We start from the raw sequence: 13,891 nt of genomic DNA, 5'->3' as shown, positions 1-13,891 counted from the left end.
GGGGTGGCCTGATCTGGCGGCCTTTTCAGGGACAAGGAGTGGGCCAAGCTCAGGGACAACAGGCCTTTGACCTTTCCTAGGGAGCAGGGTGACAGCTGGAACGATAGGGCCGTCTGCTGGGTCCTGGACTTGCTGTGGGGGCTGCTCAAAGGTGGGGGTGGCCAACCGCATTCTTCCGCGAGTACGCCAGTCTCGGATGGCACTCGGTGGTGTCCCCTTGCTGATACCTGAAGGTGCTAGCAGACCCAGGGCTCCCGATGGAGGTCCTGGCCCTCCACCACCAGCTCCCCGTCACCCGCTGCAGCCTGCAGGTGCCCACAAACGTCTCAGACTTGCAAATAGGGGCCGTGCCCCCGGGGTCACCAGTTCCGGGAGCCCACTTGACCTTGGTTCTGAGGCTCCGCCCTGGGAGGTGGGTCTGCCGTGTCTTGCGTCGCCCTCCTGGTGCCCATGCAGCACCTCACAGGATTCCGGTGGGAATTAGCATTCTGCATCTTTGTCCGAGCTGGGAAAATGGTCATGGGACACAGCTGGAGCTGACTCATGTGCCTCCTTCCCCCGCAAACCCCCGTCGCAGGGACCCTGGTGTCTGCCAGGCCACCCACGTGGCTTGTCCTCCCTGCCCAGGCACCAGAAAGTGTGCAAGAGCCGCAGAACAGGCCTCTCGCCCGGGAGCCTGGGCTCACGCGCAGGTGGCAGGACGTCCCTGTCCCCACGGTCTCCCGTGGTCTCGGTGCATTTCCCGCTGCCAGGCTCTGCCCTCTTCCCTGGGAGTTGGTGCGGTTCCGCTGCCACTCTTCGCGTTTTCTTAAGACAGTCTCTGCAGGTCCAGCACCTCGGCCCCCACCGAGCCCTTCCCAGTTTGGCGGGGAGGTGGCCCTCATGCAGAGGGAGCACAGGGGCACCCCTGCTGGCTACGGTTCAAGACCCGGTCTAGTTATCCCCACTTCCCCCTCTGCTTCCTGGGTTGTCACGCAGTCTCAGGACCTCATAAGTCTGTCACCTTCGCTTCACTGCTTTGTAGTCAGGAGCAGATGACATCACCCTTAGGTTGACGGGACTGGGACACCTGGTTCACTGTGAACGAGACTCTGGTGTGGGTCAAGGATGGGCTGGGCTGACAGGTCCCCCGGGGTGCTCGCCAGGGGCCATGCCTTCTGCACCTAGCAGGCTGTCCGTTAGTTCTGGGTTTTTAAACCAAATGCTACTTCCACGAGTCTCTTGTGTATTAACTGTGGAAACCACCTCATGTTTGGTGACATTTTCACATTTCCTTCTGGAGCTTCTTGGGTCTCCTCTCCCCACTGCCCCCCACCGTCCCCTCTGGTTTTTCCAGAGAATTCCTGCCTCTCTCCTCCCCCCTTGTGCCCCCAGGCTCCGGGGCCGTGTTTTTTACCTCGTTTGCATCTGAGATGTTTCTCACCGGTGTCTTCCCCGTTTCAGATGAGACAGCTGCCCTCTCCCCCCATCCTCCTCCTGCATTTCTGGGCTGAACTCCATCTCTGCAGCCAGCTGTCCACTTCCCAGCTGGTGACCTCGGGGTCAGAGGCCTCCTGGGGTTCTAGAACACTGATCCTGAGTCTACAAGTGGCTGCTTTAGGCAAATGGCAGGTTTGCGCGCACATCCTGTGCCTCCCGCACAGCTGGAGAACCGCTGGGTCGTTATCCGGGGTGCTCCAGGTTCAGGGGACCAGGAGTGGTTTCCCCAGTGCGCCTCCCCCTTCTCCCTGGGGGTAGGGGCTGCAGAGGCCGAGCTGGGACTTCAGGGCGTAGGTCCTTCCCTGGGGAAGGGGTCTGGCTCTGCTCCCTCTGAGATTGAAGGCTGCCCCCGCAGAGAACCCCTGGGTGCCTGTGAACCTGCCCCAAGGTGGTCCTGGGGACTTGGACTTCACTTTGCCCATCCTTCAGGTCCGCTGTTGGGGCAGAGAGTTTGCGGAGGCCGGCCTCCAGGAGGCGGGAGGGTTGGCAGAGCTCCATCGCCAAGCCTCGTTTGTGACCTTTCGGGACGTGCCCTAGGAGTGGGCGGCCTGGGGGTGGGCCGGCGCAGGGTAGGGGAGGGACGCCAGGTTCCTAGGGCCAGTGAGAGGGCCCCACCCAGCAGGCTGCCTGGGGTCCGCGCTACGGGTGGAGACGAGCGGTGGGACCCACCCGGCTGGGCTCTTGCGCTGCCGCCGCTTTAAGGCGCTGGGCCCGCCCCCCGGCGCCGGGGCGGGGTCTGCCTGGCCACGCCCCCGGGCCTGGTCACGCCCCCCGCGCGGGCACGTTGGCTGCGCGGGTTGCGGACCGTGCTTTGAACCCGGGGCGGGGGCGGCGGCGGGAGCCGAGGTCGGGGTCGGGATCAGTGTCCGCGTCTGGATCCGGCCCGGGCCGCCGGCACTCCTGGGCGTCCGCTTCCGGGCATGGCGGCCGAGGTGCGCGTTTCGCGCTGGTACTTCGGGGGCCTGGCCTCGTGTGGGGCAGCCTGCTGCACGCACCCGCTGGACCTGCTCAAGGTGAGGGCGGCGTGGGCCGGGCGGGCGGCGGTTAGGAACCGGGGCCCCACGCCCACCCAGGACGCCCACGCCCGTGGTCCCTGAGCACCTGATCCCGCCCTGCCCGGGGGCCGCAGAGACATCGGCTCACTTTCCTGCCCCACTACCCAGCATGGAGGCGGGCGGCGGGAGGTCCCCTAGGCCCTGCCAGTCCCGGGGTGGAGCAGCTCCGGTGCCCCGCGTCCCAGCCTGCTCCTGGTTCTTGGCGGGCTGCGTTCCGGTCGAAACCCTATGCTATACTACCTGTGTGACCTTGGGCTTGTCACTTGACCCCGCTAAGCCAATTTACTCTGGCACCTCTGAGGCCACTCATGCTGCCTGGTGGGTGGTTCTGCAGGTGCCCCGGCTCTAGCACACCCAGGACATAGACCCAGACTCCCCCCTGCCTAGTGGGGTCCTGGCACACGCAGAGTGAGAGGGAATGAGGGACGTGGCCTGGGCGAGTGGGGTGACACAAGCGGCTTCCTCTTGGACTGCGTGGGCACCTGGAAGCCATGGGCCCTGCCCCCACGCAGGCCCTGCACTATCAGGGCAAGCATTTCTCAGAGCAAGAAGCCTTCACAGTCTTTTTGTGTATTTTTTAAGTGCTTACGGGGCAGAATAAGACAGAGCTCCCTTGTCTCCGGGGCCAACCAAGGGGGTTATTTTCTGCCCCCGTCTCTCCACAAAGAACATAGAAGGGCCAGAGGCACAAACCATAGTCTGCCCCAGGGAGTTTGCACTGTGTCACGTGGGGCCTGTGGGCAAGGGGCAGCCACCCCTGGCCCACACTGGTCCCGGGGGAGGGATTGGCTCCTCCGGCCTGACCTGGAGCCTGGCCAGGCCCTCCTTGCCTGAGGGCGTGTTTCTTTCTGCAGCCTTTCTCCTAAAGGGAGGGGGTTGCTTCTCTAGTGAGGAAAAATGCCACCAGTAAAGGCAGGATTAGCACACAGGGAGCTGAAGCCGGTGGCCCCATCGATGCGCCTGAGGTGGCCTGACTCTGCTGTGGCCACCAGCCAGAGGGTGTGACAGAGAAGAGGAAGGTGTTTTTTGGTCTGGGGAAAGAGGATCCCCCCTCACGTCTGTTTTATTTGCTTTCGGGACCCCAACACATGTGCCCACACTCTCCACCCACCCTGGGCCCCGGAGGGTCAGGCTCGTGGTCTCGGACTGGGCAGGCGCAGCCTCCCAGGGCCCTCGGAGCCCTCCCCGGCTCTTCCATTGTCCAAGGTCCCTTCAGGTGTCCCTGCCCCCTTGCCCCACCCCCAAGGTGCTGCTTTGCTGCCGGATCCTGCCAGGATGTGTCAGGGGATGCGGGCGGTCACAGGAGCGTGGCCACCCTCTGGCCCGGGCACACGTGGCCCTGTGCTGGCGTGTAGCGGCCACCTTGGAAGGGAGCCCTGGCCGCGGTTTGTACTTCTCAGCACAGTCACTGGAAAAAGTATTTTAAAACTCCGTGATCTTTCTTTGCTTCATGTCCTGGCTGGGTCCTCACAGTCTCTTCTTGCCTGGACGGGAGCTGCTGCCCTCGTGGCGTCCCTGTCCCCAGGCCCCGTGCCCTCTGTCCTGCCTGGCGTGGCTCAGCAGCAGGAGGATGGCGTGTGTGTTGCTGAGCTGGGCATGGGAGCACGCTCTGAGCAGCCCAGGCGGGCAGGAGGGACGGCTGGCATCCCCAGGCCCGGACGTGGCCGCGTCTGCCCGCTGTGGGCACCCCGTGGGCACTGAAGCGACTTTCTCCTCGTCAAGGCTGCTTGGGAGGAAGGAACCCCGCAACCCTGGGTGGGCGCGGGGCAGGGCGGGGTGGGCCGAGCTGCCCTCTGCCTTCCAGTGCTGGCCCTGCTCTCTCAGCCAGCCGAGACCTTCACTAACAGATGGGGAAACCCCCATGCGCACCCACCTTCGCTGTCCCGCCACCCGGAGCCGCCAGCCAGAGGCAGGATGGGGTTCACCCACTGTGCCCCTTAATCCTCACAGCATGTAGGAGAAACTGAGGCACAGGCCACTAACCTACCCAAGCAGGCCCAGCCAGGATGTGACCGTCTGAGGTGGCCTTTGCCCTGGTGGATTCCCACCTGCCTCTGCCAGTCTCCACGTCCGGGTAACTTTGTTCCTCCTGAGAAGTGGGTGTGGCTAAACAGAGGGGCTCCAGAGTCGCCCTGCTGTGTCCTGCCTCAGTTTTCTCATCTATAAAATGGGGCTGAAGACCCCTGCCCACAGCAGCTGCCTCGAGGCCTCAGAGATGTGTGCAGAGTATTTCTCTTGGGCCTGGCGGGCACACGAGGCACCTGGTATTGTCCCTCGTAAGACAATAACGTGGGACAGAGACTGGTGCCAGGTGCGGTGGCATCCCAGCTGGGCCCCTTAGGAGGCCTCTTCCTCCCTGCGCCTGCTCCCCGTCTCCACATGGGGTGCGATAGCACTTGGCCCGCAGGGTCATCAGCGGGGTGGGGGTGAAGGCGGCGGGCGGGGGGCCCAGGGCGGGGGCCGCTCTGAGCAGGCGTGATCCCTCCCCTGCCCACAGGTGCACCTGCAGACGCAGCAGGAGGTGAAGCTGCGCATGACTGGCATGGCGCTGCAGGTGGTGCGCTCCGACGGCATCCTGGCGCTCTACAGCGGCCTGAGCGCCTCCCTGTGCAGACAGGTGCCTTGCGTTCCCCACCAGCGGCCCCCAGCGGAGCTCCCGTAGGTCCTGGCCCCAGAGCCCACGCTCTGAGCAGCCCAGGCGGGCAGGAGGGACGGCTGGCATCCCCAGGCCCGGACGTGGCCGCGTCTGCCCGCTGTGGGCACCCCGTGGGCACTGAAGCGACTTTCTCCTCGTCAAGGCTGCTTGGGAGGAAGGAACCCCGAGTCCCTGGGACCCGCAACCCTGGGTGGGCGCGGGGCAGGGCGGGGTGGGGCGAGTCGCCCTCCGCCTTCCAGTGCCGGCCCTGCTCTCTCAGCCAGCCGAGACCTTCACTTACAGATGGGGAAACCGAGGCCCAGGGAGGGAGAGAGTAGGGTGCAGGGCTTTGGACTCTGCTCAACCGCTTGCTGGCTTTGTGGCCTTGGGAGGGTTCCTCAGTGTCCCCATGGTCCCCAAGGGATGGCCATGTACCTGGATGGCTGGGGTAGGAGGGCCTAGGGGTGTGGTCCTGCCCAGCCCGCCCCTTCACCTGCACCCTTGACATGGGGCCCCTCCCCCCAGATGACCTACTCCCTGACCCGATTCGCCATCTACGAGACCGTGCGTGACCAGGTGGCCAAGGACAGCCAGGGGCCCCTGCCCTTCTACAAGAAGGTGTTGCTGGGTTCCCTCAGTGGTGAGTAGCTGGGCGGGCAGGGGCCAGATCGGGGCGGGCTGCTGGGAGGCGCACAGGTGTCTCCACGAGGGCACCGCCAGCGGTCACATGTTGGCTCCGGGGTCTGTTGCCCCAGGTTGCATCGGAGGTTTCGTGGGGACTCCCGCTGACATGGTCAACGTCAGGTCAGTGTCTTTCCCAAGGTCAGAGTATTTCCTGTCCCCTGACAGGGTCAGGGCTCAGCCTGGAGCAAGCCACTCCAAGCTTGGCGTCCTGAGCATTGGGCGGGGTGCCGCTGAGCCTGTGGTGGGTGGCGGGGCGGTCCCCACTGCCGCTGAGGCCTGCAGGGGTGTGTCTGGGCCCGCTGCCCTCTGACCCTGCGTGGTCGTTTCAGGATGCAGAACGACATGAAGCTGCCCCAGGATCAGCGCCGAAAGTGAGTAGTGGGCCGAGTTCCGTCCTGGGCTGGGGCTGGCGGGTGCAGGGGCCCTGGCCAGGAAGGCCAGCGGGTCACCTCACCTATGGGTCACCCAGAGTGGAGCGAGGTGGCTGGCTGGCAGCTTTTGGAAACATACACTGTGTGCATCAGTACTGGGGTCACCAGGGGAATCTGGTGTTGGGGGCTGAATGGCAGGGACCGGGCACTGGTCACTTTCCCTCTGCCCACGCCTCACTCCCATTCTGTGGGGGACAGTCCAGCAGTCTGAGTGGGCCTGGGCCTTTCAGAGGCTCTGGGAGCAGTAAGGCTCTGGTCGTGGAGGGCACCACACTTGACCTCCAGGTGTCGGCGTCAGTTCAGGTGGGATGTGGCTCCACACGAGCTGCTGGTCCACCCTCTGGCCAGAGGGTGAGCCGTGGGGGGGGCAAACCAAGCGGACGGGCTGGGAAGGGACCGGGCACAGCAGCCCCTCCTCCCGCCCTCGACGGCAGCCCACCGACGGGACCAGCGTCAGGGCTGGCAGCCACCTGGAGGTGTTTTCTCGTAGAACTCAGGGGGTCTAAAGGTGCTGAGGCCCCCTGAGGGGGGAGACCATCTGAGCTGTTGGAGGAGGCTGTTGTCCCTGGGCCCCTGCAATGGGGCTGTGGCTCTTCCCGGGAGGTCCCCATGGGAGCCGGAGGTCAGGGAGAGCCTCACGTGGGCCCATTCTGTCCCTGGCAGCTACGCGCACGCCCTGGACGGCCTGTACCGTGTGGCCCGAGAAGGTGAGAGGAGCAGGCCCTTGGCGTGGCAGGGCCCAGGGGAGGGGCCCGAGGGGCAGGGGCAGGCGCAGGCCGAGGGTCGGGGTGGGCACCCAGCTTGCCCCTTCCTCCGGCAGAGGGTCTGAAGAAGCTGTTCTCGGGTGCGACCATGGCGTCTAGTCGAGGGATGTTGGTGACCGTGGGCCAGGTAGGGCTGCGGGGGTAGGGCTTTCGGGGGACACCTGGGGGCCTGGCCCTGCCCCTGCCTCCGGAGAGATCTCAGAGCAAGGCAGTGGCCCCGGACCGTAGGCGAGCACTGGGGATGTGACCTCGGGCCCCTCCCTGTCGGCCTTGCCTGTCCACCCAAGAGTGCTGACTGCGTAGATGACCGCGGAAAAGGTGTCTTGTCAATCTGGGTGGTGTCATCGTGGGCTGCCGTCTGCTTTCGGTGGAGCTGGGGGCCGTCCCTCGCACCCTGACCACCTCTGCCACCCCCACAGCTGTCCTGCTATGACCAGGCCAAGCAGCTCGTCCTCAGCATGGGGTACCTGTCTGACGGCATCGTCACTCACTTCATCGCCAGCTTCATCGCAGTGAGTGCCGGGCGTGGCACTCGTGGGGGTCTGTGACCGGTCTCAGGAGCTGAGGGCCCCTGGGCTGGACCCGGGCCCTGCAGGCCGAGGCGCCGGCCCGCCCTGGTGGGTGCCCCTCTCAGACTGTGCGTGTGGGTGCCGGGCTGGGAAAGCTCACAGGTCGGCCGGTGCCCGGGCGAGAGTGGTTCTTAGTGTCCCCCTGCAGCCCTTGGGACGCCGCCTGGGTGTCCAGCCCAGGGGCCTTTGGGGCAGGCCTGTAGGGGTGCAGGGGCACCCCTGCCCTGCCTGACAGGCCCGCGGGGATGTCCCCTGCCCCAGGGTGGGTGTGCCACGTTTCTGTGCCAGCCCCTGGACGTGCTGAAGACCCGTCTGATGAACTCCAAGGGCGAGTATCAGGTGAGCGGGGGCCGGAGCCCCGGGCGTGGGCTGGGGGACCCGGGTGGTGGACCCGTGTCCTTGTTCGGGGACATGGATGACAGCTGTCCTTCCGCCTGCGACTGCATCCCTCCCAGTTGCCGTCCCCAGCTGCCTCCGAACGGCCCTTGGCCCTGTGCGTGTCTTTAAATCAGATTCTCAGACACGTTCACAGAGGCAGCAGGGTCACCGCAGTCAGCGAAAGTCGGCGAGGGGCCATTTTAAGTCAGAGACCAGCGCCCGCTGGGACTCCCGCGGTGCGCACAGCACCTGTGTCCTCCTGGCGCCCGAGGCCCTGCCCCTGCCCTTCTCACCCCTCCCCGCGGTCAGCAGCCCCCACCGCTGTGGGTGCCAGGCGGGTCGGCCTGCCACTGGGTGCGCCCTCAGGGGTTCTGGCTTTGCCTCGTCAGCGGTCAGGCGGTCAGCGGACAGGACGGCTGTGACCTCTTTGCTCACGTGTTGTCCTGAGTTTACCTTTGAATATTCCAGGCCGTGATCTGCACTGGCCATTGGGTCACACCCACGTGAGTGCGCAGAGCCAGCAGCCGGTGCTGGGGGAGTTCCTCTGTGCCTCTTGAGTGAGGGGCGGCTTTTTTTTTTATTGCTTTCTTTGTCATTTTCCACAGGGCGTTCTCCACTGCGCCACGGAGACTGCGAGACTCGGGCCCATGGCCTTTTACAAGGTTTGGCCGGGCGGGGGGCGGGGCCGGGCTGGGGGGGCGGGGGGCCGGGGTTCCTCCCAGGTCTTGCCACTTCCCTTTTCCCCTTCCCCATCCAGGGCCTCTTGCCCGCCGGCATCCGTCTCATGCCCCACACCGTGCTCACGTTCGTGTTTCTGGAACAGCTTCGCAAACACTTTGGCATCAAAGTGCCATCCTGATGGGGCCCTGGGAGCGAGCTGGGCCGTGCTGGCCCCCAGTGCCAGTTCTTCCAGAGTTCCGGCAAGCCAAGCGCTGCCCTAAGCCCAGCACCTGCCCGCAGGGCTCCAGCCCCCCCATTCCTGGCCCAGGACGCCCACCCCGTCCTCCCCCACCTGCCTGGGCTGGAGCTCCTTCCAGGAGCTGTCCCCCCAGCACCCCTCCGCTGTAGCTTCGCCTCGGCCCTCCCTACCTGGCACCCCAGTGGCGCCATCCACGCACCTGCGCCTCACTGGGAGGGGCGGGCTCCACGTGCAGGTTCAGGCTTCTCCCCTCCCCGAGCAGTCAGCCCTGGCGGGGGAGGGGCAGGCTCCAGGCTTTCTGGGGTCCCCCGCCCCTTCCCCAGCCCCTGAGGCGTTTCTTTCACCGAGCAGCTGCCCAGGGCTCACAGCACCGTCTTCCAGCAGCTTCTTTCAAGGACCTGGGAGGCAGAGCAGGGGGGAGTGCAGACCCCCAGCATTGCCCACCAAAGCGTGTGCCTGCACGCGCACTTTATCCTAGGAAAGGGACCATAGCTTTTGTGACGTTCTCGAAGGTAGCTGTGCCCCTGCGCTGCTGGGCAGGTGGCGGAGGAGGCAGGGAACGCAGGGTCTGAGCTGTGGGCCCCTCAGGCCCGTCCCGCTCCGGCCAGCCCCCTCTTGCTCTAAGGGTTAGTTTCACCAAAAACCTCAGCGCCAGAGGCGCCGCTGTCTGCAGGGAGCGGAGTGTCCCTCACACCGTCCACGCTGTCCCCTCCGGCCCCCGGGGCAGAGGCGGGCTGTGCCGCGTCCTCGGGGCCCCTCTCTCTGTGGACAGCGATCACCCTTCAGGGCCCCCAGCAGCTGACCAGCCAAAACACCGCCGCCAGGTTCTGCTGCCAGAGCAGCCTAGGGACTGTGTCTTCGCCCCGGTAGGGGGCCGGCCCACAGGGACACTAATAAAGGACAGGAGCTGCTCTGCGTCTAGTCCTTGCGTCCAGTCCCTGCATCCCGGCTGCTCACTGCTCTGCAGGCCGCCTTGGTGCCCGAGGGCAGCAAGACCCCCTCTGCACCCCACAATGAGGGCTCTCTGGTTTATGGGGGGCAGGGCCCAGAGGAGGAAGAAGCCACAGCCCTGCCTGGATATGCAGGGTAGCCTGTGGCAGAGGGAGGGGTCTGGTCAGCGTTGGTCTTCCAGATCCAAGCCACCATGGACCCCTTTCCAACGAGCACAGGGCTGCAAAGCCCTCCAGGTTTGAGAGTTTCCAGCAGGCTGACTTCTGTGGGGGGAGGGGGCCTCTTCTGCTATGGGAGGTGCCCCTTGAGTCAGAGCCATGAGCTCTTGGGTGCTGGCGATTGTCCAGCAAGCCTGGAAGGGGCTGGGGAGGCTCTGGTTTGCTGGACTGCAGACTCAGACAGACGGACAGGCTGGGCAGGAGCCGGCGCGGGTACTGCCCTGAGGTCTTGACATCCCAGGACAGGTGGGAGCGGCCCCAGCCAAGAGACACGTGGGACAGATGGTCTGTCGGCAGCCGGTCCAGACACCCTAGTCCTGGAGCATGGAGCATTTCAAGTGTATAAAAAAAAAACCAGTTTTGGATACTGGTGCTGGTTCCACAGTTCCAAATATACTAAAAACCACAACATCCCGAGTTACCTGAAAACAAGCAGCCTGCACCCATGTGCCCGCCCCAGCTGGCCACGTCCTCCGTCCTCCAGGCCCCTCCCTGCCCACTGGGTTATTTAGAAGCAAACCCCAGACATTGTGTCATTTATAAATACTTCAGTACCTCTCAAAATAGCCTTTAAAAAATGTAAACTATGATAGTGATTCACTATACGTACAGAAAGTGTAAAGAAAGTAATTAATGGCCGATCTTCCTGTCATAAGATTTCTGGAATCGCCACTATGTGTCTTTAGAGTTGGTTTTCTTGGGACCGAAGTCAGCCCACGTCTCCAGCCAGCGTGCTTCCTCTGCAGGGTCAGCCAAGTCCTTGGTCCTATTGCTTATCTTGTCAATTTAGCCCCTTCCTATGTCCTCGAAATTTTCAAAGCTACAGATCTGGATTCAGGTGTCATGTCTGGGTGACAGTTCTTTGGTGTGTGGACGAGTGTGGCATCCAAGTCTCAGGGTCTGGCTGGGTTTGAAGTGGCCATCGGCTGGGAACGTTCCAAAAATGAAGCCGGATCCAGGACCCCGTGATGGGCCCGGGGCTCGGGTTTGGGGGGCTGTGGGGTCACTGGGGGCCTGGCCGCCGGGCTGGTGGAGGACATGGACGTGGACCCTCCGGTGCCAGCACGGTTTCGGGGACCAGCATAACCCCTGAGGCCCAGGAGGGAACCCTGCTGAGCCAATTGACTGGGGCAGCCCATGTGGTGACACGGGAGGCTGAGGGCAGGGTGGGGGGTCACAGGGAAGACTGCTGCTTCTCTTGGACCCCAGGGAGGTTGAAAAGGCAGTGAATTCTGGGAACTGGCCACTCAGGGCCACCGTGCCCCTTCTTGGAGCTGCTCTGGTCGGAGCATCGGCACGGTCTTGCCCTATGCTCGACGCGCCCAAGGCAGCGGAAGCTGGCATCTCACCAGCCGCTCCCGGCTGGGCCTCCCCCGGAATGGGCCCGCGGAGAAAGAGTCCTGTCTGACTTGGCAGGGACGGGCCTGGCCGGGGACCCCTGCAGAGCGCAGGGTGGGATGGACACGAGGTTGCCAGGGCACAGAGGAAGGCAGCGGGCAGAGCTCCCCACCCACCCTCCATGAGGCCATAGCTTCTTGGGAAGGGGGCCCACGTGAAAAGGAGGTGCACCCAGGGCAGAAAGGCCTGGCGAGGGCGACGACAAGGGCAGGGCCTCCCCTGGGAGTTTTTGTTTGGGGGGCCCTGGTCCCCCATCTGTCCAGGGTCAATCCGAGTCTGGGAGCGCGAGCAAAGCTGAGGGCGGCCCAGCGTTCAGTCCTGGGGTTTCACTGCCCCCCTCCCCCCAAGGCATCTGGCCCCAAGGCATGAAGCATTAATGTCACACTCGCCGGAGAGCACGCCGGGTTCGGGTCAGCCCCAAGCTTTTTTCCTTAAAGACTGCCGCTTACAAAAAAAGCTTCGCAGTAAGGACTGGTTGTCAAGAAACTTCAGCGAGGCGCCAGGAAGTTTCGGTGGGGAAAGGACAGCGTTTTCAGCAGATGGTGCTGGGCGACTGGACAGCCGCACGCGGCAGTGACGCTGGACCCTCGCCGCGCATGCGCACGCGCGGGAACGCGAGGTGGACCCCAGACCTCCGCCGCCCGCCCGCCCTCGCGGCCGCTCAGCAGGCTCCGCAAGGTCAAGGTGTCGACGCTGCCTTTGGCGTCTTCTCTGCACAAAGGTTTGGCCCCGTCCAGCTTGTAAAGCTTCTTCGTCCACAGTCCCCTCCTGAGCTCGGTCCTGACGCAGGCCAACGTCCCTGGGGCCATCGCCGGCTGCCGGCCACTCTAGGCCGCCTGCCCCCTCCTGGGAGGAACCGGTTGGAGCCAATTCCCCAGGCCTTCGATCCCTCTGTCCCCCTCTGCCTTCTTGTGTCCTGTCCCCTCTCCTGGGCCCTCCGGGAACTTTCTGCCTGCCTGTGTCACCGCTGGGAAGATTTTTCCAGAAGGGCTGGGTGGGAGTTCAAGTCCAGGACCTCAATGGCCTCTTAACCCTGACTTTCCTAACAGCAGGCTTTGCCACAGGTCGGTGGTCTGGTAACTTTCTCCGGGAGCAGGTGTTCCCTGGGGCCCGCACACCAGTCAACTCCCATGTCCCCACCTTTGCCTCTGCTACACCAAGGAGGGTGAGTCTCATCCCAGTTGAAGGGGCCCCTGCCCAGGCTCCTCCTCCTGGGCGGTCTTTGCTCCACCGCTGCGTCCACTCCCGCTGCCCGGTCCCGTCCGCAGTGTGACACGCAACCTCCCGTCGCTGGTTCGTGGCCACCTGGGGTCAGCCCTGCTGTTTTTAGTCTGTTTCCTGGCCCTTCGAGGACCAGGTCGCCCTGCTTTGTGCCCTCAGTGTCCTCCCCTCGGGTGGCCTGTGCTACCTGTGTGAGAGCAAATGGCTAAGGCAGAGGCCGCCCTGATTCCCTGTGCTTCCGACTCGGGTCGCTTTTCCCCGCGGGGCATTTGGTCGGCCCTCGCCGGCTGGGACATATTTTCTTCCCTTTCCTCTCCTCCGTCCCTCCCTCCCGCCTGCCTGCACGCGCGCGTGCGCGTGCTCGTGCGCGCATGTGTATGTCTCCCCGACTTTCCTTCCTTCCTGTTTCTGGCCCACCCCACCGCATAGTCACTCTGTGCCCCCGCCTCCCCTTCACACCTGGACCTGCCCTGCTCCAGCATCGTTCCGTGCCCCGGCTCCTCTGGGGTTTCGGGGAGACAGCTACCCACACGCGGTCCCTGCCACCCCCACCCCGACCCCCACCCCAGCCCCAGCGCAGCTCGGATCCCAGCGTAAGGAACAGCCCTCCCGGTGGGCCTGCCGCCCGGCCCTGGCCATGCTCCGGCCCAAAGCTCAGCGTGCCGGCTCCCTGGGGAAGGTGGAGCACGAGATGGGGTGGCGCTGCCCCATGTGCGACCCCCGGGTGGTGCTGCCCCAAGCACAACCCTGGGGTGGGGGAGGTGATGCTGCCCCTGTGTGTGATCCCGGGTGACATTGCCCCATGAGCGACCCCAGGGTGGTGCCCAGGGTGGGTGCCGCTGGGTGGCTGGTGGAGCTGGCCAGGGTCCTCCAGACTCGAGGGCCCACAGCTTGTGTCCAGACGTCGACGGCCCAGGAGCAGAGCCCTGCCCGCTAAACCCTCTGCCCCTCCGCACGCCGGTCATTCCCGTCAAGGGGCTCAGCTGCTGGACCTGGGCCTGAGGTGACAGAGCCAGCCCGCAGCTCCAGCGAAGGGGCCGAAGGGAGGCCGGCTGCTGGCTGGGAGCTGCCCGGGGCTGCGGGCCAGAGCGCTACGCGTGGCCTCTCCCTGCGGCCGCGCCTGCCCCCACGTGGCCCCCGGCCTCCGAGCAGGGCCCTCCCGGGAGCCAGGGGTCCGAAGACCACTTGA

At 64.8% G+C, this 13,891-nt stretch overlaps 1 protein-coding gene across 1 annotated transcript; it reads left to right on the top strand.

Annotated features, from left to right (window-relative positions):
- The first annotated feature begins 2,261 nt into the window (after window positions 1-2,261).
- SLC25A10 (solute carrier family 25 member 10) lies at window positions 2,262-9,835 on the top strand. Its single transcript, XM_039859676.1, has 11 exons — window positions 2,262-2,492; window positions 5,032-5,151; window positions 5,695-5,809; window positions 5,925-5,973; window positions 6,183-6,224; window positions 6,948-6,991; window positions 7,105-7,175; window positions 7,468-7,560; window positions 7,879-7,956; window positions 8,601-8,657; window positions 8,753-9,835. The coding sequence occupies exons 1-11, from the start codon at window positions 2,400-2,402 to the stop codon at window positions 8,852-8,854; spliced, it is 864 nt and encodes a 287-aa protein (XP_039715610.1). The 5' UTR covers window positions 2,262-2,399; the 3' UTR covers window positions 8,855-9,835.
- The last annotated feature ends 4,056 nt before the right edge of the window (window positions 9,836-13,891 follow it).

The sequence above is a fragment of the Pteropus medius genome, unplaced genomic scaffold, assembly GCF_902729225.1.
Source record: "Pteropus medius unplaced genomic scaffold, Ma_sr-lr_union100, whole genome shotgun sequence".
NCBI classification, from domain to species: Eukaryota; Metazoa; Chordata; class Mammalia; order Chiroptera; family Pteropodidae; genus Pteropus; species Pteropus medius.
The sequence above is the reverse complement of the archived record's forward strand: the minus strand, read 5'-3'. Positions and strand labels throughout refer to the sequence as shown.

Excerpts from the sequence above, each read along its gene's own strand:
- SLC25A10 (XM_039859676.1), top strand. The coding sequence starts at position 2,400 with ATGGCGGCCGAGGTGCGCGTTTCGCGCTGGTACTTCGGGGGCCTGGCC. Across the intron at positions 6,992-7,104 it reads GTACCGTGTGGCCCGAGAAG|AGGGTCTGAAGAAGCTGTTC; the intron begins GTGAGAGGAGCA and ends TTCCTCCGGCAG. Across the intron at positions 7,957-8,600 it reads ACTCCAAGGGCGAGTATCAG|GGCGTTCTCCACTGCGCCAC; the intron begins GTGAGCGGGGGC and ends CATTTTCCACAG.